The 22,979-nt window shown below is 43.8% G+C and overlaps 1 protein-coding gene across 8 annotated transcripts in view; it reads left to right on the forward strand.

Annotated features, from left to right (window-relative positions):
- Nucleotides 1-22,979, forward strand: part of DMD (dystrophin) — a 3,436,004-nt gene that overhangs the window by 3,400,194 nt on the left and 12,831 nt on the right. Inside the window, exon 78 of one of the 8 annotated variants that reach the window (XM_077482558.1) lies at nt 17,169-17,200. The exons of 6 other annotated variants lie outside the window; for them this stretch is intronic. In XM_077482558.1, coding sequence (XP_077338684.1) covers nt 17,169-17,200 — 32 coding nt within the window. The remainder of the gene's footprint in view (nt 1-17,168; nt 17,201-22,979) is intronic. One more of the 8 variants, XM_077482560.1, reaches the window with a different exon arrangement.

Genomic DNA, 22,979 nt, shown 5'->3' on the forward strand with positions numbered 1-22,979 from the left:
CAGTGAAGAAAACATAGTTATCGGATTGCAATCACCTCCAATTCATCTGGATAAGTGTAATTAAGGTGGAGGAACCTTCTCACTACCCCTTTTAAGACCTATTGGCATATTGAAAGAAAGTACTAAAATTTTTCCACAGTGCAATATTCTTTTCTTTCTGTTTTTTAGCACATACACTGACCAGTTGTCGTCATATAATCCTTATATAAAAATATTTAATATTACAGTTCTATGGGCTTTCATGAAACACATTTTTAGTGCTGTGTTTTTATGGCATGCTTTTAACAGTAAGTGACCATAAGCATAGAAACCACTGAAAAAAGAAAATTCCCTTGCAGAAAATAAAGATCTTGCTTACCCTTGTATTAAATCACTGGGCAGTAAAGGGTAGGAATTGTTTTTCTGGTTGAGAGAGAGGGTCAATGGGATGTGAAGAAAGCGTAATAAGTAAGGTAAAACAGTAACTATTCAATAACTTTGCACTCGCCATGATCATTGGGTTCCTTTTTTCTTTTCTTTTTTCTTTTTTTGATGGTTCTCTTAATTTATTATAGTTGCATATGTCTGTTTGCTGGCTTTCTATTTTGTTCTTATGTTTTATGGGTATTTTTTTTCAGATTTTTATCGCGATTTATCCTATTTCATAAACCTTTTTTATAAGCGTCTTTTTGCTTGAAAGGGCCCTTCCCACCTGAGCACCTAATAGATCAGTTATAGCCAGGTACCACTGAATAAGGTATCCCTTACTATACAGTTTCTGTAGTGCTGTCCCTAGCTACTGTAGTGGATCTTTTTTTTTTTTTTTTTTTGAGACATTCCTGGCATGAAGTCGCACCACTTTTTCCCCAGTGTTGTGGCTGGTAAAGAAAATTGCAATGTCACTGCAATTTCACAGGCAGTATTTACTTTACTCGGTTACTTTGATATCAAAGGGAAAAGCCTTAGCAGGACTAGAAAGATTACTGGGGTATATGTGTTATCCTTAGCATCCAAGCAGACCATGCGTTTATATGTTCCAATTTTTCATTATATAAATTTAAATTTTGGTTTGATTTCTGTAGATAGCACATAATCTTTTTCTAGCTTCCATTTTATAGACATAATTTCTGTCAAACTGATTTCAGAAGATTAATGTGAACGAGTCAGACCGGTTGGACTTTCCGATGGAAAATGTGCGATCTGATTGTGTTGTCGGAAAATCCGATCCTGTGTGGTCTCCATTGGACTTTTTCCATCAGAATTTCCGACGCAAAAAGTTTGAGAGCTGGATCTAAAATTTTCCGACAACAAAATCCGATTGTTTAAATTCCGATCGTGTAGACCATTCCGACAGACAACGTGCCACGCATGCTCAGAATAAATTACGAGATGAAAGCTATTGGCTACTGCCCTCTTCATAGTCCCCTAGTACGTCGTTCTGAACAATCGAATTTTCCGACAACTTTGTGTGACCATGTGTATGCAAGACAAGTTTGGGCCAAAATGCGACGGATTTTGTCGTCGGAATGTCCGACCGTGTGTACAGGGCATAAGAGTTGTAGCCCCCCGTCCCTATAACATGGAAACCATTACGTTGTCTAATAGTAAAATAAAACCGTATTCTGCAGAATATTGTTCTAGAACAGGTTTATCTCCTAATTTTAAGGTATATCTAAAGCCAATTTCTTCCTTTTTAATAACATACAGAATGATTAAAACCCCTGGAAAGTAAAAGATTCTGTAAGATCGCTCTTAAATGTCCTCATTGAAATATTTTACCTGTTACTCTGGCAGTCGCTTAATCCCCCCCCCCAGCAGGTGGCTTCAGGGGAGAGGAGAGAGTGTGTGTGTTTCCATTGAGGTCTGTGGGGCTCAAATTTATTGTTAATATTTTACAGGATGTATATAGCACCAACAGTTTACACAGTGCTTTACAATGTAAAGGGGGACACTATGATATTAATACAGAAGTAATAAGCGTGCCCTGCTCATGGAGCTTACAATCTAAAGGGAAAGGGAGGTGGTACCAAAGGTAGTAGCTGCAGGGGATGATCTGATGGAGGCGACTAGGATACAGTTCTTGGGTGGAGGGTGGGGTAGGCTTCCCTGAATAAGTGAGTTTCCAAGGATCGCCTAAAGGTAGACAGGGTAGGGGTTGACCGAACATACCAGGTCATTGAGTTCCAGAGGATAGGAGAGGATCTGGAGAAGTAGCTGGGGGTGATATTGTGGCAGGCCTTGTATGTTGTGGTTAGTATTTTGAATTTTATACAGTGTGGGGTTGTGGAAGCCAGTGAAGGGGTTGGCAGAGAGGAGCAGCAGTCACGGATCGGTTAGTAAGGTGTATTAGTCTAGCAGCAGCATTCATAATAGACTGAAGGGGGGATAGCCTGGGTAAAGGTAGGCCAGTTTGGAGGGAGTTGCAGTAGTCAAGGCGGGAAATGACTAAGGAGTGAATACATTTTGTGGTGTTATTAGTCAGGAAGGGGCGAATTCTAGAAATGTTGTGGCGGTTAAGGCAGTAAGATTTATCCGGTGATTGGATATGGAGGCTGAAGGAGAGATCAGAGTCTAGGATTACACACAGCACTTGTGGAGGGACCAATGGTTGTGCCATTAATCTCAATTGTAAAGTCATGGGAGGAGGCAATATTACAAGCTCCGTTTTGGAAAGATTGAGTTTTAGGAAGTGGTGTGATATCCATACTGATATATCACAGTAAGTTTGTGATAAGTGAGGAGATTGAGGTGTTGAGCTGAGGAGTCAAGAGCTAGATCTGGCTGTCAGAATAGAGGTGGTATGGAAAGCCATGGGAGGTTATCAACTGCTCAAGGAAAGAGGTAAAGAGAGCGAATATGAGGAGCCCAAGGACAGAGTCTTGAGGTACCCCACCAGAAAGAGGAGGAGTTGAGGAGATGTTGGTCAATGTGGCACTGAAAGTGCACTGAGATAGGAGAACCAGGAAAGAGCAGAGTCACAGATGCCAAGGGAGTGGAGTTTGAGGAGTGGGTGGTCAACTGTGTCGAAGGCAGCAGAAAGGTCCACGAGTATGACTATAGAGTACTGGCCATCATTGGTGAGTTTTAACCACTTCCCGACCAGCGCACGACGATATACGTCGACAGAATGGCACGGGCAGGCATATTGGCGTACAGGTACGTCCAATATTCGATGCCGCACTGCCATCGGGAGCGCGCCGCCGTCGGCGCGCTCCCACGCTGGTCGGGACCCCCGTGAGTCCGGTCGCGGGACCCGCGGACTCGATCGCCGCGGGCATCCCCGCGATCGTCTCACGGAGCGGCCAAATGGAGGAAATGCTGTGTAAACAACATTTTTCCATTCTGCCTAGCAACTAGTGACGCTAATCTCTGCTCCATGTGATTGGAGCAGAGATCAGTGTACACTAAATGAAAGCCCAACCCCCCCACAGTTAGTAACACACCCCTAGGAACACTTAACCCCTACACTGCCACCCACTGGTTAACCCTTTCACTGCCAGTGTCATTTACACAGGAATCACTGCATTTATATAGCAGTGATTACTGTATAAATGACAATGGTCCCAAAAATGTGTCAAAAATGTCAGATGGGTCCCCGACAATGTCGCAGTCACAATAAAAATCGCAGATCGCCGCCATTACTAGTAAAAAAAAAAATAATAAAAAATTATTAATAAAAATGCTATAAAACTATTCCTATTTTGTAAACGCTATAACTTTTGCGCAAACCAATCAATAATCGCTTATTGCGATTTTTTTTTTTACCAAAAATATGTAGAAGAATACGTATCGGCCTAAATTGAGGGAAAAAAAATGTTTTTTTATATATTTTTGGGGGATATTTATTATAACAAAAAGTAAAAAATAATGCATTTTTTTCAAAATTGTCGCTCTATTTTTGTTTATAGCGCAAAAAATAAAAACTGCAGGGGTGATCAAATACCACCAAAAGAAAGCTCTATTTGTGGGAAAAAAAGGACGTCAATTTTGTTTGGGAGCCACGTCGCACGACCGCGCAATTGTCAGTTAAAGCGACGCAGTGCCGAATCGCAAAAAGTGGTCTGGTCTTTGACCAGCAAATTGGTCCGGTCTGAAAGTGGTTAATAGGGCAGTTTTAGTGGAACGTTTTGGGAGGAAGCCGGACTGTAGGGGATCGAGAAGGTTGCCAGTGAGGTAGGAGCTCATATGGTTATGGACAAGGCATTCAAGAAGCTTGGCAGCAAACGGGCGCAGGGAGATGGGTCTTGAATTATTCAAACAGGTGGGGTCCAGTGAGGGTTTTTTCAGTATGCGTGTAAACAGTGTATATTTGAGCATGGAGGGAAATGTGGCGGGGGAAAGGGGGAGGTTGAAGATGTTAGTTTAGAAGATCAGGAAGGTGGTCCCAGTAATTGAGGGTCCAGGGGACAGGTGGTGAGGTGGGCCATGGAAAGGAGTTTTAAGCTAAGGGTTGAAGGAGAAAAGTATTGCTTGTGATGTCGCTTTTGTTTTTGAAATGCTTGCCAATCTCCTGGGCAGTAAGCAAATTGGTAGGTGGAGGCAGTAGGGGGTGAAGTAAGGAATTAAGGGTAGGAGAAGAGTTGACAAAGTTTGGATGAGAGCGTTTTGACCATAGTGGTGTAGTAGGTTTGTTTAGCAGTGTGGAGGCAGTAGGTTGTATTTGAGAAGGGCAGATTTGTAGAGGGTGAAATCTTGCAGGGATTGTTTTATGTCATCGCTCAGGAGCACGACTGTGTCTCTTGAGACTTCTAGTGTCATCTGTTAGCCAGGGTTGTAGCAGATGAGGCCTGGTTCCACTTATTGAAAGTAGAGCGAGTGTGTCCAGGGAGGATGATCGTATGTTTTAGATGGAAGTTGTCAGGTCTGGGCAGGACGGGTGCAATTTTATCATAAAGGCAGTATCAGTAGCTGATTGAAGAAGCGAAGGGTTGAGGTAGCAAAGGTTCCTGCAGGTAACAATTTGCAGGTTGGCGGCATGGGAGGTAGGAGACGTGGAGAGTGTGAAATGGATAAAGTTGTGATCGGAGAGAGAGGAAAGGGGGTGTTAGAAAGATTGCAGGTAGTGCAGAGGTGGGCGAATACAGGGTCGAGGGTGTTGCCATTGCAGTGAGTGGTGGTTTGTGTCCACTGTTAGGCTGAGAAGATGCTGAGATGTTAACATTGATTGGAATGTTAGTCACCAAGGATGATGGCGGGGTGTTTGATCTTGGCCAAGGCACCATAATAAAAAGAAGTGTAACTTCCAAAAAGACAAGTATAAATAGTAGTTTCAAAGTCTTAGCAAGGCAGAAGTTGAGTTACCGATGGTTGCAGCGAGGCAAATGTGGATTGCAGACAGGCAAAGTGGCTTTTATGTTGCTGGGAAGAGTGTAGGCAGATACCTACAGTAATTTCCAGATTCCAGGCTTGTTACTACTTGCACAAAGTAGCACAGGACCCTTTTACAAAAATCACTAGCATTGTTATGAACGGGCATCATATGAAACAATGTGATTTCCACTGTCATGCAATTCTGTGCAACTCAAATTGCATCAGATATCGCACTAATTTGTACAAGACTCAAATCTTTCTAGTGAGGACACAGACATGCTTAACCCCACACCACCCTATCAAAGGGGGAAAAAATGTTGCTTCCCGTACAATTTGAGGTTTTCAGGTGTAGGTTTAAACTTTTGAGATGGGAGTGAAATCCTGGAGAAAAAAGTAATTGGTTGCTGTGGTTTTAGTCGATTTTTGAACCTTTGAAAAACGCATTCTAAATTGTCTAAAAGGGGAGGTGGATATGGAGGAGACCATGGGACAGTGTTCAGAGGTGGATTCGGGAGTAGAGACGACAAGTGACTCAGAATGGAGGAGTACATTCACGTTTTCTCTGAGAAAAAATAAGAATATATATACAATATATACTGCATATATATATATATGTGTGTGTGTGTGTATGTACAGTTGCAAAAAAAAGTACGTGAACCCTTTTGGAATAAGGATTTCTGCACAAATTGGTCATAAATGTGATCTGACCTTCATCTAAGTCACAACAATAGACAATCACAGGCTGCTTAAACTAATAACACACAAAGAATTAAATGTTACCATGTTTTTATTGAACAGACCATGTAATCATTCACAGTGCAGGTGGAAAATGTATGTGAACCCCTAGACTAATGAGATCTCCAAGAGCTAATTGGAGTGAGGTGTCAGCCTACTGGAGTCCAATCAATGAGATGAGATTGGAGGTATTGGTTACAGCTGCCCTGCCCTATAAAAAATGCACACCAGTTCTGGGTTTGCTTTTCACAAGAAGCATTGCCTGATGTGAATAATGCCTCGCACAAAAGAGCTCTCAGAAGACCTACGATTAACAATTGTTGACTTGCATAAAGCTGGAAAGGGTTACAAAAGTATCCACATCCTTGCTGTTCATCAGTCCACAGTAAGACAAATTGTCTATAAATGGAAAGTTCAGCACTGCTGCTACTCTCCCCAGGAGTGGGCATCCTGTAAAGATGACTTCTTCACCTCAATGAGGTGAAGAATAATCCTAGAGTGCCAGCTAAAATCTTACAAAAGTCTCTGGCATATGCCAACATCACTGTTCGCAAATCTACGATATGTAAAACACTAAACAAGAATAGATTTCATGGGAGGATACCACAGAGGAAGCCACTGCTGTCCAAAAAAACATTGCTGCACGTTTACGGTTTGCACAAGAGAGCCTGAATGTTCCACAGCAGTACTGGCAAAATTTTCTGTGGACAGAAGAAAAGTTGAGTTGTTTGGAAGAAACACAACACTATGTGTGGAGAAAGAGGCACAGCACACAACATCAAAACCTCATCCCAACTGTGAAGTATGGTGGTGGGCGCATCATGGTTTGGGGATGCTTTGCTGCATCCGGGCCTGAATGGATTGCTATCGTGAAAGGAAAAATGAATTAAAGACATTTTGCAGGAGAACTTGAGGCCATCTGTCCACCAGCTGAAGCTCAACAGAAGATGGGTGTTGCAACAGGACAACCACCCAAAGCATAGAAGTAAATCAACAACCGAATTGCTTAAACAGAAGAAAATATGCCTTCTGGAGTGGCCCAGTCAGAGTCCTGACCTCAACTCGATTGAGATGCTGTGGCATGACCTCAAGAAAGCAATTCACACCAGACATCCCAAGAATATTGCTGAACTGAAACCGTTCTGTAAAGAGCAATGGTAAAGAATTACTCCTGACCATTGTGCATGTCTGATCTGCAACTACAGGAAACATTTGGTTGAAGTTATTGCTGCCAAAGGAGGTTCAACTAGTTATTAAATTCATGGGTAGTGATGGACGAACGTTTCGCCCGGCGGTCGTTTCGCGGCGAATTTCCGACATTCGCGGTCCGCACGTTCGAACGCCTTTTTCCGTCGTTCGCCGCGGCGGACTTACGTGTTTAATGTATACAAGAACTTTAACCTTTGGTGACACGTTTATCATGTGATACAGGACAGCCAATTGAGACATGACAGCACATGGACACTTGGACATTCCCCCTAACCTATAAATACACCCGATCCGGTGGCCATTTTACATTCTTTCTTCTGTTACGATAGGGACAGGTTCCTGTGTGGAGTAGGGAGAGATAAACCACTAGCTATTTGGTACACAAAAGTTCTTTTCAGGACTGGTATAGGTGTTAGGTGTTGATAGGTTTGCTGTGCTGCTGATTCTTGCAGCAGCCTGAGTGTCTTTTGTTAGTTTAGAGAAAGGGAAAGGACGGTGTATGCTACAGGGACAGCCAGATTAGTCTTTCATCATCATCATCATCATCATCATCATTAGCTGTTACTATCAAGGTCCACAAAAGAGCTGTTCCAGTAACCACTAATCGTTCTCTTTTTTTGCCAATTTGTATAGGGACAGGAAGGAAGCAGTGTTGTCAGGCAGTGAGGGTAATTTTAAAGACTTGCTGTTATTATTAGTTCCACAAAGGTTCTTTTCAGGACTGGTATCAGTGGTACAGTAATAGGCTTGTACATGTATAATATTCTTTCTTCCAAATATAGAAAGGATATTATACTTGACTGCTGCCCTTCTGCTGCAGTCTGCTAAACATTCACAACTCACTTGTTCCACAAAAGTTCTTATAAGGACTGGTAACTTGGTATAGGGTGCTACGGTACATAGGCTTGAGTGCGGTACAGTCTGCTGTTCTGTAAGGACCGCTATCGGTCCACAATAGATAGGGTTGACGTGCACCACTGCTGACCGCTGCCCTATACTGCAGCAGTCCTTCAGCGGTATAGGGACTGACGTACAGTCTGCTAATCACTAACACACAACCTGCTTGTTCCACAAAAGTTCTTATAAGGACTGGTAACTTGGTATAGGGTGCTACGGTACATAGGCTTGAGTGCGGTACAGTCTGCTGTTCTGTAAGGACCGCTATCGGTCCACAATAGATAGGGTTGACGTGCACCACTGCTGACCGCTGCCCTATACTGCAGCAGTCCTTCAGCGGTATAGGGACTGACGTACAGTCTGCTAAACACTAATACACAACCTGCTTGGTCCACAAAAGTTCTTATAAGGACTGGTAACTTGGTATAGGGTGCTACGGTACATAGGCTTGAGTGCGGTACAGTCTGCTGTTCTGTAAGGACCGCTATCGGTCCACAATAGATAGGGTTGACGTGCACCACTGCTGACCGCTGCCCTATACTGCAGCAGTCCTTCAGCGGTATAGGGACTGACGTACAGTCTGCTAAACACTAATACACAACCTGCTTGGTCCACAAAAGTTCTTATAAGGACTGGTAACTTGGTATAGGGTGCTACGGTACATAGGCTTGAGTGCGGTACAGTCTGCTGTTCTGTAAGGACCGCTATAGGTCCACAATAGATAGGGTTGACGTGCACCACTGCTGACCGCTGCCCTATACTGCAGCAGTCCTTCAGCGGTATAGGGACTGACGTACAGTCTGCTAAACACTAATACACAACCTGCTTGGTCCACAAAAGTTCTTATAAGGACTGGTAACTTGGTATAGGGTGCTACGGTACATAGGCTTGAGTGCGGTACAGTCTGCTGTTCTGTAAGGACCGCTATCGGTCCACAATAGATAGGGTTGACGTGCACCACTGCTGACTGCTGCCCTATACTGCAGCAGTCCTTCATCGGTATAGGGACTAAGAGTTTTGTCACAGGGTCATTTAAAAAATGACAGGCAGAGGAAGAGGCAGGCCCTTCCGCAGGGGTGGTAGGGGTAGGGCAGGAGCAACAGGCTTGAGCCAAAGTGGGAAGTTGCAGAAGGTGCGTTCAATTACTTTAAAGGATGCACCAGACTTGGTTGAGTGGCTCGCTCAGCCTTACTCTTCTGCACCCTCCTCATCCTCTCGATCTGCACCCTCTTCTTCACTCTCTGCTATGTGCACCCCCAAAGACACTACCACCAACAACACGACCACCACCACCACCACCACATACCTTCCGCTTGAGTCACTGGAATTATTTTCCGATCCATATCAAGAGGACATTTCTGATGCGCAGCCACTCTTGGTATTGGATCAGGAAGAGGAGGTAGCAACAAGCGCTACTCAGCAGTCTGACGACAGTACCCAGATCAGCCCAAGGAGGAGGTTGGTCCCCGGTGTTGCTGCCTACTCCGAGATCTCTACTTATAGCGGTGGGGAAGGTGACGTTGATGATGACGTGTCTAGTGATGTCACGTGGGTGCCCACAAGAGAGGAAGAGGAGGGGAGTTCAGAGGGAGATATGGACCAGCAGATAGGGAGGAGAAGCAGCAATGACTTACATTGCACAGCAGGGACAAAGCAGACTGCAAATGTATCAGGAGCGAGTCATCGACCATGTACGGTCACATCTGGCGCTCCCAGGACACCGGCACATGGCTCCGCAGTGTGGGCTTTTTTTAACGTGTCCGCTGCTGACAATAGCGTTGCCATCTGCAATCTTTGCAGTCAACGCGTTAGTCGCGGTAAGCCCAATACTCACCTAGGGACGACCGCCTTAAGAAGGCACATGAGCAGCCATCACCGAGCCCAGTGGGAGCAACGGAACACACAAAGCCACACTGCAGGCTCTCACCGTCCAGCCTCGTCTTCTACTTCTCCTTCTCCTCTCTCCTCACAATTGTCCTCCACTCCACCTTCCATCACGCCAAGCTCACATTTTTCTGCAAAAAGGCAGGCTTCCGTGGGCCTAATGTTTGAGCGTAAAAAAATGATGACGCCGGATAACCCTCTTGCCCAACGGTTGGCGGCTGGCTTGTCAGAACTCATAGCCCGCCAACTACTGCCATATAAACTGGTGGACTCGGAGGCCTTTCGCAAATTTGTGGCCATTGGAACACCACAATGGAAGGTCCCAGGAAGGAAGTATTTCTCAGAGAAGGGCATCCCAGAGCTATATGGCCATGTTCAGCGGCAAGTGAATGTATCTCTGGCACACAGTGTCGGTGCCAAGATACATCTGACCACAGACACGTGGTCTAGCAAACACGGGCAGGGAAGGTATATCAGTTTTACTGCCCACTGGGTGAACCTTCTGACGGCCGTCAAGCATGTAACCCGTGGCACCCGTGTAGATTTGGTTTTACCGCCACGGATTGCATGCAGGCCTGACTCTTCTTCTCCTCCTCCTACTCCATCCTCCTCCCTCTCCTCCTCAGCTGCCTCCTCCTTTTCCGCTGCTAGCGTCTCTTCCACTGCACCGCCCAAGCTCCCCAGAACCTATTCCACATGCCAGGTGAGACGTTGCCATGCCGTGCTGCGTCTGTTGTGCCTGGAAGCAAAGAGCCACACTGGCCCGGCACTCCTTTCAGCTTTGCGTTCACAGGCAGATGAGTGGCTAACACCGCTCAATTTGACAGTTGGTAAAGTGGTGTGTGACAACGGTGCCAATCTGCTTAGCGCATTGAAACAGGGCAAAATCACGCACGTGCCGTGCATGGCACACGTCTTAAACTTGGTCGTGCAGCGATTCCTTGTCAAATACCCTGGGGTCCAGGACATCTTGCGGCAGGCAAGGAAAATCTCGGCCCATTTCAGAAGATCTTACACGGCCATGGCTCGCCTTGCTGACATTCAGCGGCGACACCATCTGCCGGTCAGACGTCTTATTTGCGATTGCCCGACGCGATGGAACTCAACCTTCTATATGCTTGATAGGCTGCTCCAGCAGAAACGTGCAGTTAACGTCTACCTGTATGAACTCTGCGAAAGAAACGGTTCTGGGGAGCTGGGTTTTTTTTCACCGCGCCAGTGGCTGCTCATGCGCGACACATGCAGACTTCTGCGGCCATTTGAGGAGATCACCAAACTGGTCAGTCGCAGCCATGGCGCCATCAGTGACATGGTACCTTATGCCTTCTTTCTGGAGCGTGCATTGCGTCGTGTCATTGATCAGGCTGTGGAGGAGCAGGAGCGGGAAGATGAGGAAGTCGCAATGCTGGATGAATTCCCAGGGGGGGCTACTCTATCTGAGACAAGTCAACAACAGGAGTCTGATGAGGAGTCAGAGGAGGATGGTGCCGGGGCGGATGAGCAGGAGCAAGAAGAGCATGCTTTAAACCTTTCTGGGATCCCTGTTGTGCGAGGATGGGGAGAGGAGAATGAAGAGGACGACATTATCCTGGATGATGAGCAGGAGCCAGGCCACCACACCGCTTCCACTTTAGTGCAAATGGGGGCCTTTATGCTCCAGTGTTTTAATAGGGACCCCCGTATAAAAAGCATGAGGGTCAAGGACCAGTACTGGGTGGCAACGTACTTAGACCCCCGGTACAAACACAAAATGGCGGAAATGTTACCGCCGTCGCAGAGGGCTGTCAGAATGCAGCACTTCCAGGCCTTGCTTCGAGAAATGCTGCATTCTGCTTTTGCGTGCGCTGGCAGAGGAGCAATTCCCACTCCCAGAGAAGGATTTGCGGGTACCAATCCAACAGCGCCTGCAAGAAGAGGCCGGTTTGAAGATGTGTTGGTGACTTCGGATATGAGGTCATTCTTTCAGCCGACCCATCGACAGGTGTCATCCGGATCCAGCATCAGGGAACGCCTAGACCGTCAGGTGTCCGACTACATTGGGTTAACGGCCGATGTGGACGCTCTGAGGAGTGATGAACCCCTAGACTACTGGGTGGGCAGGCTTGACCTCTGGCCAGAGCTTGCCCAATTTGCAATCGAACTGTTGGCTTGCCCCTCATCCAGTGTCCTGTCCGAAAGGACGTTCAGCGCAGCAGGGGGGATTGTGACCGATAAGCGTACTCGCCTAGCTCACGACAGTGTTAACTACCTCACATTTCTAAAAATGAATGAGGCATGGATCTCGGAGGAATTCAACACATGTGACCAGTAGACCATGTATATGTCTATAAACTATTTTTTTAATCAAGCACACAGACCTTCTTAATTCATTTGGCTCACTTCCTTGACCCAAAAAAGCACACCGTACTATATGCCCCTACCCTCCTCTTTGAAGAGGTTGAGCGGTGTCATATTTCTACTGGGGCTGCTTATGATATCCCTGTGCTGTGCTGACTTCCTCCTGGGGGTTCTTATTATGAAGGGATCACACTATCCCTGTGCTGTGCTGACTTCCTCCTGGGGGTTCTTATTATGAGGGGATCACACCATCCCTGTGCTGTGCTGACTTCCTCCTGGGGCTGCTTACGGTGCTGCTGTCAGTGCTGTATGTCACGGTGCTGCTGTCAGCGCTGTATGTCACGGTGCTGCTGTCAGCGCTGTATGTCACGGTGCTGCTGTCAGCGCTGTATGTCACGGTGCTGCTGTCAGCGCTGTATGTCACGGTGCTGCTGTCAGCGCTGTATGTCACGGTGCTGCTGTCAGCGCTGTATGTCACGGTGCTGCTGTCAGCGCTGTATGTCACGGTGCTGCTGTCAGCGCTGTATGTCACGGTGCTGCTGTCAGCGCTGTATGTCACGGTGCTGCTGTCAGCGCTGTATGTCACGGTGCTGCTGTCAGTGCTCTGTATTACGGTGCTGCTGTCAGTGCTCTGTATTACGGTGCTGCTGTCAGATGCCTCTATCACGGTGCATGTGTCATTCCGGTATGTCACGCTGCTGGTGATCATCTCCTGCACCCTCTTCTTTGCCTACCCTGGTCCCTGACCTTCCCTCTCCTCCATTGCCTTCATTAGCTCCATAGTCCTGAATTGTTAGAACAATTTCCCAAATAAAATAAAAATGCTTGTAGTTATCGATCCCAAATTCACCTCATACATGTATTATGTCATTGTCCAGATGGTGGGACTACGTTTTACCCCCTAATAATTACCACGTGGCCGCAAATTCGACATGAAGGTTTGCAAAGTTCGCCTCCCATTGAAGTCAATGGGGCCCGCGGCGAACGTTCGGTTTCGCGAACGTTTGGGTCCGTTCGCATTTCGCTTTCGCGAAACGTCCCGTCGGAAGTTCGTCCATCACTATTCATGGGTTCACATACTTTTTCCACCTGTACTGTGAATGTTTACATGGTGTGTTCAATAAAAACATTGTAACATTTAATTCATTGTGTGTTATTAGTTTAAGCAGACTAGATGAAGATCAGATCACATTTTATGACCAATTTGTGCAGAAATACATATCATTCCAAAAGGGTTCACATGCACAAAAAGTAAGTTTATATGTGTGTGTGTGTGTATGTATGTATGTATGTATATGTGTGTATGTATGTGTGTATATATATATATATATATATATATATATATATATATATATATATATATATATATATATATATATATATATATATATAAATAACAGGGCTCAAAATTTCAAGTCCTGAGCTACTAGCCAGGCCTTAAGGGTTACTCGCCACCAGTTGTCCCACCCAACCCCTGCCATGCCCCACCCCTAATCGTGCTTCAATGCACGCCCTCATAAATTCTCATGAAATTACTTAATTGTTTTATGCATAGTTAAGTTACACGAATATTAAATCTTTATCACCTGTGCCCACCAATGCAGCCTCACCATGCACATCAACGCAGTGTGACCAGTGCCCACTAACGCAGTCTCATCTGTGTGCATCATTGCAGCCTCACTTGTGCAGCCTCACCTTTTGTCCATCATTGCAGCCTCACCAGTGAGGCCTCACCTTTTGTCCATCATTGCAGCCTCACCAGTGCGGCCTCACCTGTGTCTAGCAGTGCGGCCTCACCTGTGTCTAGCAGTGCGGCCTCACCTGTGTCCACCAGTGCGGCCTCACCTGTGTCCACCAGTGCGGCCTCACCTGTGTCCACCAGTGCGGCCTCACCTGTGTCCACCAGTGCGGCCTCACCTGTGTCCACCAGTGCGGCCTCACCTGTGTCCACCAGTGCGGCCTCACCTGTGTCCACCAGTGCGGCCTCACCAGTGCGGCCTCACCTGTGCAGAGGGGGCGGCCGGATCATTATAGCAGAAGAGAACGAGGAGGAAGAGGAGATCCGGCTTGATCACATAGCGGGGTTTACCCACTGTAACAGCTTACATTACAGTAGAAATCTGTGCGCTGTCACACACAGCCCCACCCTCCTGACCCCGCACCTGTGACAGACAGAATGCCGGTCCAATGCCAGGGCGCATTCTGTCTGTCACAGGTGCGTGGTCAGGAGGGTGGGGCTGTGTGTGACGGCGTGCGGACTGCAATTGTAATGTAAGCTGTTACACTGGGTAAACCCCACTCTGTGATCAAGCCAGATCTCCTCTTCCGCTATAATGATGTAGCTGCCCCCTCTGTTCCTCTACACCAGGGGTCTCAAACTGGCGGCCCTCCAGCTGTTGTGAAACTACAAGTCCTATCATGCCTCTGCCTGTGGGAGTCATGCTTGTAACTGTCAGCCTTGCAATGCCTCATGGGACTTGTAGTTTCGCAAAACAGCTGGAGGGCCGCCAGTTTGAGACCCCTGCTCTACACTCTTTCTCTGGAAGAACGGCTCCCCTTCACCGCTCCCAGGCAACCCAACTCCTCGCTAGACCTAGTTTTCCACTGGCAAAATGCGACTAGGCAAGTGGAAAATTTTAGGGCTGTATATAATATGTATGCACCTGTAACAGATTTTTGGCTACTAGGATATATTTCATCCCTTTTTGTTTTTAGATTAAGCTGTGTGAAGTATAAAATTATGCAAAAACATTGCTATTTAAGTCTGTTCCCCATATTTTTCTATGCACAGTCCAGAATCTCTGTAGCACACAATGCAATTACATCTGCTACAGTTGACTATTACAGCTGTTGTGTTAAATCAAAACAGATGTCAAAGCCAGAGGTCTGCTGTTCAGGGGAAATATGTGATTAAACACCACCTCAATCATTTATTTAACCCTGACAGAGAAGAAAAAACAATTTGGTTAAAGTATAAGTGTAGACAAATGACTGTGTACACAGTTGAAATTCATGTTTGTGAACTGGTTTACATGCTAAAAAATGCAAGTCTTCTAAATTGGACATTGCTGCAAGACAGTAGGCAAATCGGCATCTACTTTTCAGCACATAAAACGTTAGAACTTTGTAAAAACTGCAATTGGATAATGATAGTGGTACCTGAGCCCGATCTGGCGATGTGGACGAGAACAGCGCTCTTGCCATGGTCTCCTCATTGAGCAAATGAATAGCAATGGGAGTCGGTCTTTGGCTCCCACTCCTGTAAATCAACTCCAGTGACAAGGGAGCAGGCCTGAGTTCCAATGTCTGTGTCCATGTACTCCGCGCTCAGGCGTGAGCACACACAAGTGCCCATTTGGGAAGCGGCTTCCTGTGGGGACACTGGACAGATTGGAGGAGCTGGGAGCGCCGGTGGGGGACCTGAGGAGAGGCGGTTTGGGGTCACTCTGTGTAGTTCCATTGTACAGAGCAGTTAAGTATAGAAATGTTTGTTTAAAAAAAATAATAAAATAAAATTACAATTGCTTGAAGGAACAGCATCTCACTGATTAGGTCATCTGTGTTCTCTCCTTCAGCCAGCTCCATATGTATGTGTTCACAGCACTGCAGTAAATGCAGTTGAGCCCTATTGTCTATCAGCACTGCTCCTTTTTCTCTGCAGGTCTGAGTGTCACAGTAAAGGTTAGGGTAGGGACAGAATAATGTAAAATAACTTAATTCTTTGATTTGATTTAACCCCTTTATGATCAAACAAACCTTATTGCCCAATTTTGCATATTATATATATATATTATATATATTGCTTAGTTTATCCAGGAGGATTATGCCCAGTTTTTCAGGACCAATTGGGCATTCATTTGATGGGAAATGTTTATTGGATATCTCCTGTAAGGAAAACTGACCCAAAGTAGTAAAACATATAATTTTTTTGAACTTTAGCCTTTTATTTTTATGTTCTTACCATGATCCACTGTGCAAACAAACCAATCCTGCAAAATCAATTCTTCTCCTGACAATTGTGATGCATCTATTTCTCTCTATCTATCTATCTATCTATCTATCTATCTATATGTATGCGATTGACAATCACTGGTTTTCTGCAGCCTGAACACCCTAGAGCTGAGTGATCCGCTGTGTTTGATTGTTCAGTTCTCTTTTAAAGCCCGAGGGGGGACAGGTGCAGCATCCACCTAGACAAGTATATTTTTTTTCTAGGAATCCTGAATTTCTCTTTTGACATCACATACAATATAAGATCTGTTTGTAGCCATATAAAGATAATGTATCCTTCTTTTTGGATAAAGCACCTTTTGTCAGCCTTTAATGTCTTATGCTGCTTTTCATGAAGAGTTGTAAAATTCATTTTTTCTTGATTTTATATTTATAATTTTTCTGGTATGGATATTAGTTTATCAATATTTATGCCTAAAAAAATTAAATAAAAAATACCTCCACATAAGAATTATCTTCATTATACCAATAATCTTTGATTATTTTAAAGAAAGCCTTCTTGTATTTCGGTCATGAGTATCTCCAGGCTAGAATAGAGGACCCCCAATTGAACTTTACTGCACTACACCCAGGACATTATAAAAAGTTTTGGATGCCCTTCCTTTTTAAAATTTAAGGGAAAATGCAATTCGCTGATGACCTTTAGCCCAAGCTGTTGTCTTCTTTCTTTTTTCCCCTAACCCATCCTTTCTTCTGTCTATGTAGGTATATATTTGTTTTTTTAGAGCATGGCAATAAATGTGATATTTATTTCTGGTTATCTTCTCTTCCCTTCCTTTTTTTCCATTCTCTTCTTCTCACAAAAGGAAGAAATGTCCCTGGAAAGCAAATGAGAGAGGTTAGTGAGAGCTGGGCTCACTGCCATCCAGCTTGTGTCTGTCACATTTCACATCCCATGTCTGGCATTTGTGCAGCTACCAGTCTCTTTAGCTGAGTGCTTCTTACAAACGTGCTCTAACATGCCAACATTTACTACCTCTGATCAACTGTTAGTAGGACAGCAGTAAGCCAGTGGAAAGGTTCCATTTGTATGACATACATTTGCCCAGGATGAATTGAGCTGTAACTATAATATCCTTTTTCAGTTATTCTGTTTGTCTACATATAATGAAACAAATTCCTTGTAATTGCGTACAACTCTAATTTTCATACATTAAATATTTGCTATTTATCAGCAATTTTATCATAGTGGTTATTCTAATTATTGATGTATTATAGTTATAAAAAAAATTAAACCTTGGCCCACATCTTTATATAGAGTTGTAAGTTATTGACACTAATTTAAGACCAGATCAGCCTGCTTTAAGGGAAAGTAAATGAAATGTAACACAGACTGCTATGTCATTTCTACGTAATTGGACCGGACATCTCTTCCAAGTTACTATGATGTCCTTTGAACTACAAACAGAGGATCTTAGCTGTGGCCCACATAAACTATTAGATAGCTCTTGATCTTACGCAAGGCCACACAGCACAGGAAAGGCCAGCATTCGGGCAACACTGATGTGTAACAAAAAAAAGTTAGTTTTTTTCTAAGCGTTGAGAGGTTTAAAAGCCTGCCATGTTGTAAATAACCCTTATTTGCATCATGAACAATTACCTCATATTTCACATTTGGTGTCAACTAACATCAATATGTTTGAGTTCACTACATTTGTCATTCTTGAAGTTTCTAAGAATGTTGCTTTGTATAATTGCATGAAAGTGTCCAAGCCTAATCCATTCTTTTTATGCTCAACACACTTAGTTTATTATTTATTTATTATTATGCGATGACTACAGATATTTAGAAAAATCTAAATGTAAGATAAATGCACTACTTAGCATTTAAACAGGACTTGCAAGAATATGGAATCAACCAACACAGTTTATAATGTACTCTGCTTAGATATAAACATCTAATAAACCCATGCTATACAGTCTAGTTTGTCATTATTTATAATAGTCTATTCAATAACCTAAAAGGATGAATCAATCGGGCAGAAGTATAAACCTCATAAATTCTTGCTGTCTTTTCTGTTCTGTAGTATTCCATAGCACAGGCAGATTAGCATAAAGGTTCAAGTGGAATTTGTAATTTGTAATGTTTCCATCTATTAAATCTTCTGCCTTTGTTGTTTTAACTTTGGATAGTAAAACATTTTTTCTGCCCGTATATACCCTATACAGCCCACTTCCTTTTTCTTGTCTGGTAAAAAGCCAAGGCTTATGACCTCATGCACAGCTCTCTCTCACTCCTGAGAGTTTGCCAGGAAGGGAGGGGGTGAGTCAGAGGGCTAATGAGATCTACAGAGCTGGCGGTGTGCCTCTGTGTGTGTCTCTGTAAATCCAGAAAGTGAACAGGCTTCAGGTTCAGCTGCCCACAGTTAAAATGGATGCAGCCAGACTTGGTGGATTGATATTTCTGCAGCATATTTGGCAAGTACAGAATGACAGTATATAATATGCAAAGTGGTTGGAAGGAAGCTTCAGAATGGCAAAGATGTGTTTATTACAAATTATGTGAGCAGACTGTAGTTTTTCTTTAAGCAGGGGGAAGGTCTTAGAGAATATCCAGCACCCATCCAATATTGTGCCATCGATTGCTCCAACAGGTGTCTGGTTCTACCTTGTGACACATTTTTTAAACTGCGTCTAGCAACATTTCAGCCTGTTCACACAGGCTTCAGCTTGCATAAGAGCAGTGTGAGCAGCAAACTTATATAATTCTTTCAGAAAGCTTCTTGAAGTTTGGCTGTACTTCTCCTGTTGATCACAGAAGTGCAGATCATTGTGCACAGCTGTGCCCCATTTTCAGCAGACAGCAAGCTGAAGTCCACTATCAGCTGACACCACAGAGCCGGTCCAGATTCAAGAAAGATCACAACCATATGGTTGGGATCTGTCCACATGCCTGGATCGGCCCACGACTCAGCAAGCCACTGAGAGCCTGAGCTGGCCGCTCCTGCCCCCTCCACAACCCAGCGCTCCAATCAATGGGGTGGGGGGGGTCAGAGCAGACAGCAGAGTGATTGACAGTCACTGGCTGTCTGCTCATGGAGCTCTGAGAGCCAAGCAATCAACGCTCGGTTTTCAGCCTTAAGCCCCATACACACTATCAGATTTTCTGCTGATTTTTGTCTTCAGATTTTCCAAAACCAGGTACTGCAAGGGCCTGCCTGATTGCATACAAATTGAAACTCCTAAGGTTTGACCTCATATTATATGGTTTTGGTAAATCTGAAGGAAAAAATCAGCAGAAAATCTGATAGTGTGTTTGGGGCTTTAGAGCCAGCGGGGGACAGATGCTGCATCGGACCGATTCTGCATCCACCTATGCAAGTATAATTAGAGAAAAAAAATTCTCATACTTCTTTTAAGTTTGACATGCCTACCAATGAAAAATCACCAGGTATAGAGGACAGTGACTGTGCCATCCTACACACTACTTTCGGCCAGTGAGGCAACCAGTCATGGGGGGCGCGCAATAGATATGTGACATGGGAGGTGGGAGGAAGCAGGGAAAATTCAGTACTACCCGAAAGTGTCAAACCTGTACTTTTAAAACAGCCCAGTGTTTGGGTGTAGTGTGGTATGGGGGGTGGTGGCTGTGTAGACGCCTCTAATTACCTGAACTTAATACCTACTAGCAATTTATGCTGACTATTCACTTGTAGAATATTCCACTTGCCCTGGCTGAGGTACACAAGGAATGCATGCATACTTTTTTACAGGCCTTTTATTATATGTTACTGCAGGGGTGTGGGGCGTGATGATCGGGGAAGACATTCTCACCGGGAGAATACAGTGCCGATTGCTAGCAGCTATAACAGCTGCTTGCAATAATTGCATGTAAAATTTGGGAGGCTGGTTGTACCCAAGTTGATCAATCAATTTGGGTGCATGCAGCCTTGCCCATACATGGCTCGAGTCATGAATAAAATTCATCAGGAATCGGAGATTTGAACACTGTGGCACACTTTAATCTTCCCTAAAGCAAGTAACCTAGCAGCTTGTGCTTTGGTGTTACTGTCTGTTGGCTCAGTACAGAGCTAATATGACTTACAAAATAAAAAGTATTATTTTTTTCCTAGTTATAAGAGCTTAACTTCGGGGAAAGTAAATCGCTTCTCTTGCAGTAGAGTTAAATGCTTGTTTAGGTCTAGGGGACTGGGAAAAGTCGTTTTGCTTACCTAATCCTCCTCTCCCCTGAAAGACAGTGCTTTTTGTTACTCCCCTAACCTTCTCACTGTCTTCCTGTTCAGTGCAGGGCTTTGGGCTCTGCGTTGTATTTGAGGACATTGGAGGACCTGCAACTGCTGGTTGTAGGGGAATAGATGCTGTGGAACGTGATCTAGCAGAGTATAAGGTTATGAAAACTGCTTTTCCAAATGTCCTAGAACTTCACAAGTAGCATAAGCCTTGCAGTACAGAGAAAAACTGCAAGGAAGGAATTTTACTTTCCCCAAAGTTCAGTTTTAAACTTAACTGGTTTCTCTGGTGCTTCAAGAAATAGGCTAGGCTTGGAATGCAAAAAAACATTCAATTTCCCAGCCATTATTCTGCACCTTTCATTACCATTGTCTCCATTTACAACTTTTATCCACAAATAACTTGTATATTAAATATACAAGTAGAGTTAAACTGATCACAAAACTTAAAACTACATCTTTTTGTGAAAAAAAAAAACTCATTTTCTGGGACCACTGTTCCTCCGGTAGTCTAACCCATTTGGAAGAATTCCCCCCCCCCCCCCCCCCACACCCACACCCAAAAAGTAAATAAAATAAACCTCTCTCTCTATATATATATATATATATATATATATATATATATATATATATATATATATATATAGAATATACAGTTGTACTCATAATTTTACATACCCTGGCAGAATTTGATTTCCTAGGCATTTTTCAGAGAATATGAATGATAAACACAAACTTTTCTTTCACTCATGCTTAGTGTTTGGCTGAAGCCATTTATTATTAATCAACTGTGTTTACTCTTTTTAAATTATAATGACAACCAAATCTACCGAAATGACCCTGATCAAAAGTTTACATGCCCCAGTTTTTAATACCGTGTATTGCCCCCTTTAACATCAATGACAGCTTGAAGTCTTTTGTGGTATTTATGTATGAGGCTCTTTATCTGCTCAGATGGTAAAGCGGCCCATTCCTCTTGGCAAAAAGCCTCCAGTCCCTGTAAATTCTTGGGCTGTCTTGCATGAACTGCACATTTCAGATATCCCCAAAGTGGCTCAATAATATAGGGGTCAGGAGACTGAGATGGCCACTCAAAAACCTTCACTTTATTCTGCTGTAGCCAAAGACACACACACACACACACACACACACACACACACACACACACACACACACACACACACTACAAGCAAACAGATCACAGGTGAGAAATAGCCATTCAAACCACTTTGTGTCAACTTGTGTGCATGTTATCAGGCTAAAATCACCAGGGTATGTAGACTTTTGATCAGGGTCATTTTGGTTCTTTCTGTTCTCATTATGATTTAAAAAGAGTAAACACATTTGATAATAAATTGCTTCATCCAAACATTAACCATGAGTAAACAAAATTTTTGTGTTCTTCATATTCACTGAGAAATGGCCAAGAAATCATAAATTCTGCCAGGGTTTGTAAACTTATGAGCACAACTGTATATTACAGTGCACCAAAGCATTCTGTAGAACTGATTTAAGTGAAAGATCAAGAGGTAATTTCATACATGGGAACACAGTGTCAACATTGTCTATTTCTAAGGAAAAAGTAGCAATGCATACATAATCACACACCCATAGACTTGGTCAAACCCTTTGTGCTTTAATTTTTTATGCTTTGCTTTTGTGCTGAGTGTATCTCTGGCAGACACTTGTCCATATGTGTAAATATAACCTGTGAGTGTTTTGTGTTGTCTTCTGGTGCAATCTAATTAATTAGGCTCACTTGATCTGAATTTATATTAGCGTTCATATTTATTATTCAAACTTTCCAGCAGAATGTTTGTGCCAAATATATTAGTAATCAATAAAAAGAAAATTTGATTTCATGAGTTGTAACTATGTTCACTGAAAAAAAAAAACTTAAAACCTGTGGGCATAAAATATAAAGCATTTATTTTGGTTTTGGATAGAGAACTGAGTGGTTAATACTCCTGTCAGGTTTCTGTTGCCATCTTTGACCCTATTGGGATAATTCGGTCTTTCTGTTTCCATTTCAAAATTCTGACTTTCCACAAGAACATTGAGGGGTAATCATGCAGTGGGGCCACTTATGCCACTGACTACTGTCTAAGGCTCAATTGTCATCTATGCATGTTGTTGCTTTTGAGCGTTTTTGCAGTGCTTTTTGTGGTGCTTGCTGCGTTTTTGGACACGCGATTTTGCCGCGTTTTGCGTTTTTTGTTTTTTTACACTGTGGTTGCTTAGCAACTGGATATATACCATGAAAAAAATGGAAAAAAAAACACAAATCGTTGCAAAAACGCCATACTTGAGTTTTTGATGCGGGTCCATTGACTTCTATTACATGCAAAACGCTGCATTTTGCATGAAAAAAAGTCCCCGACCTTTTCCAAAAACACAGAGGCACAAAAATGCATTGATGTGAACATG

This window comes from Lithobates pipiens, unplaced genomic scaffold (genome assembly GCF_037356315.1).
Source record: "Lithobates pipiens isolate NorthernLeopardFrog02 unplaced genomic scaffold, aLitPip1_a1.2 Scaffold_16, whole genome shotgun sequence".
Classification (NCBI taxonomy): domain Eukaryota; kingdom Metazoa; phylum Chordata; class Amphibia; order Anura; family Ranidae; genus Lithobates; species Lithobates pipiens.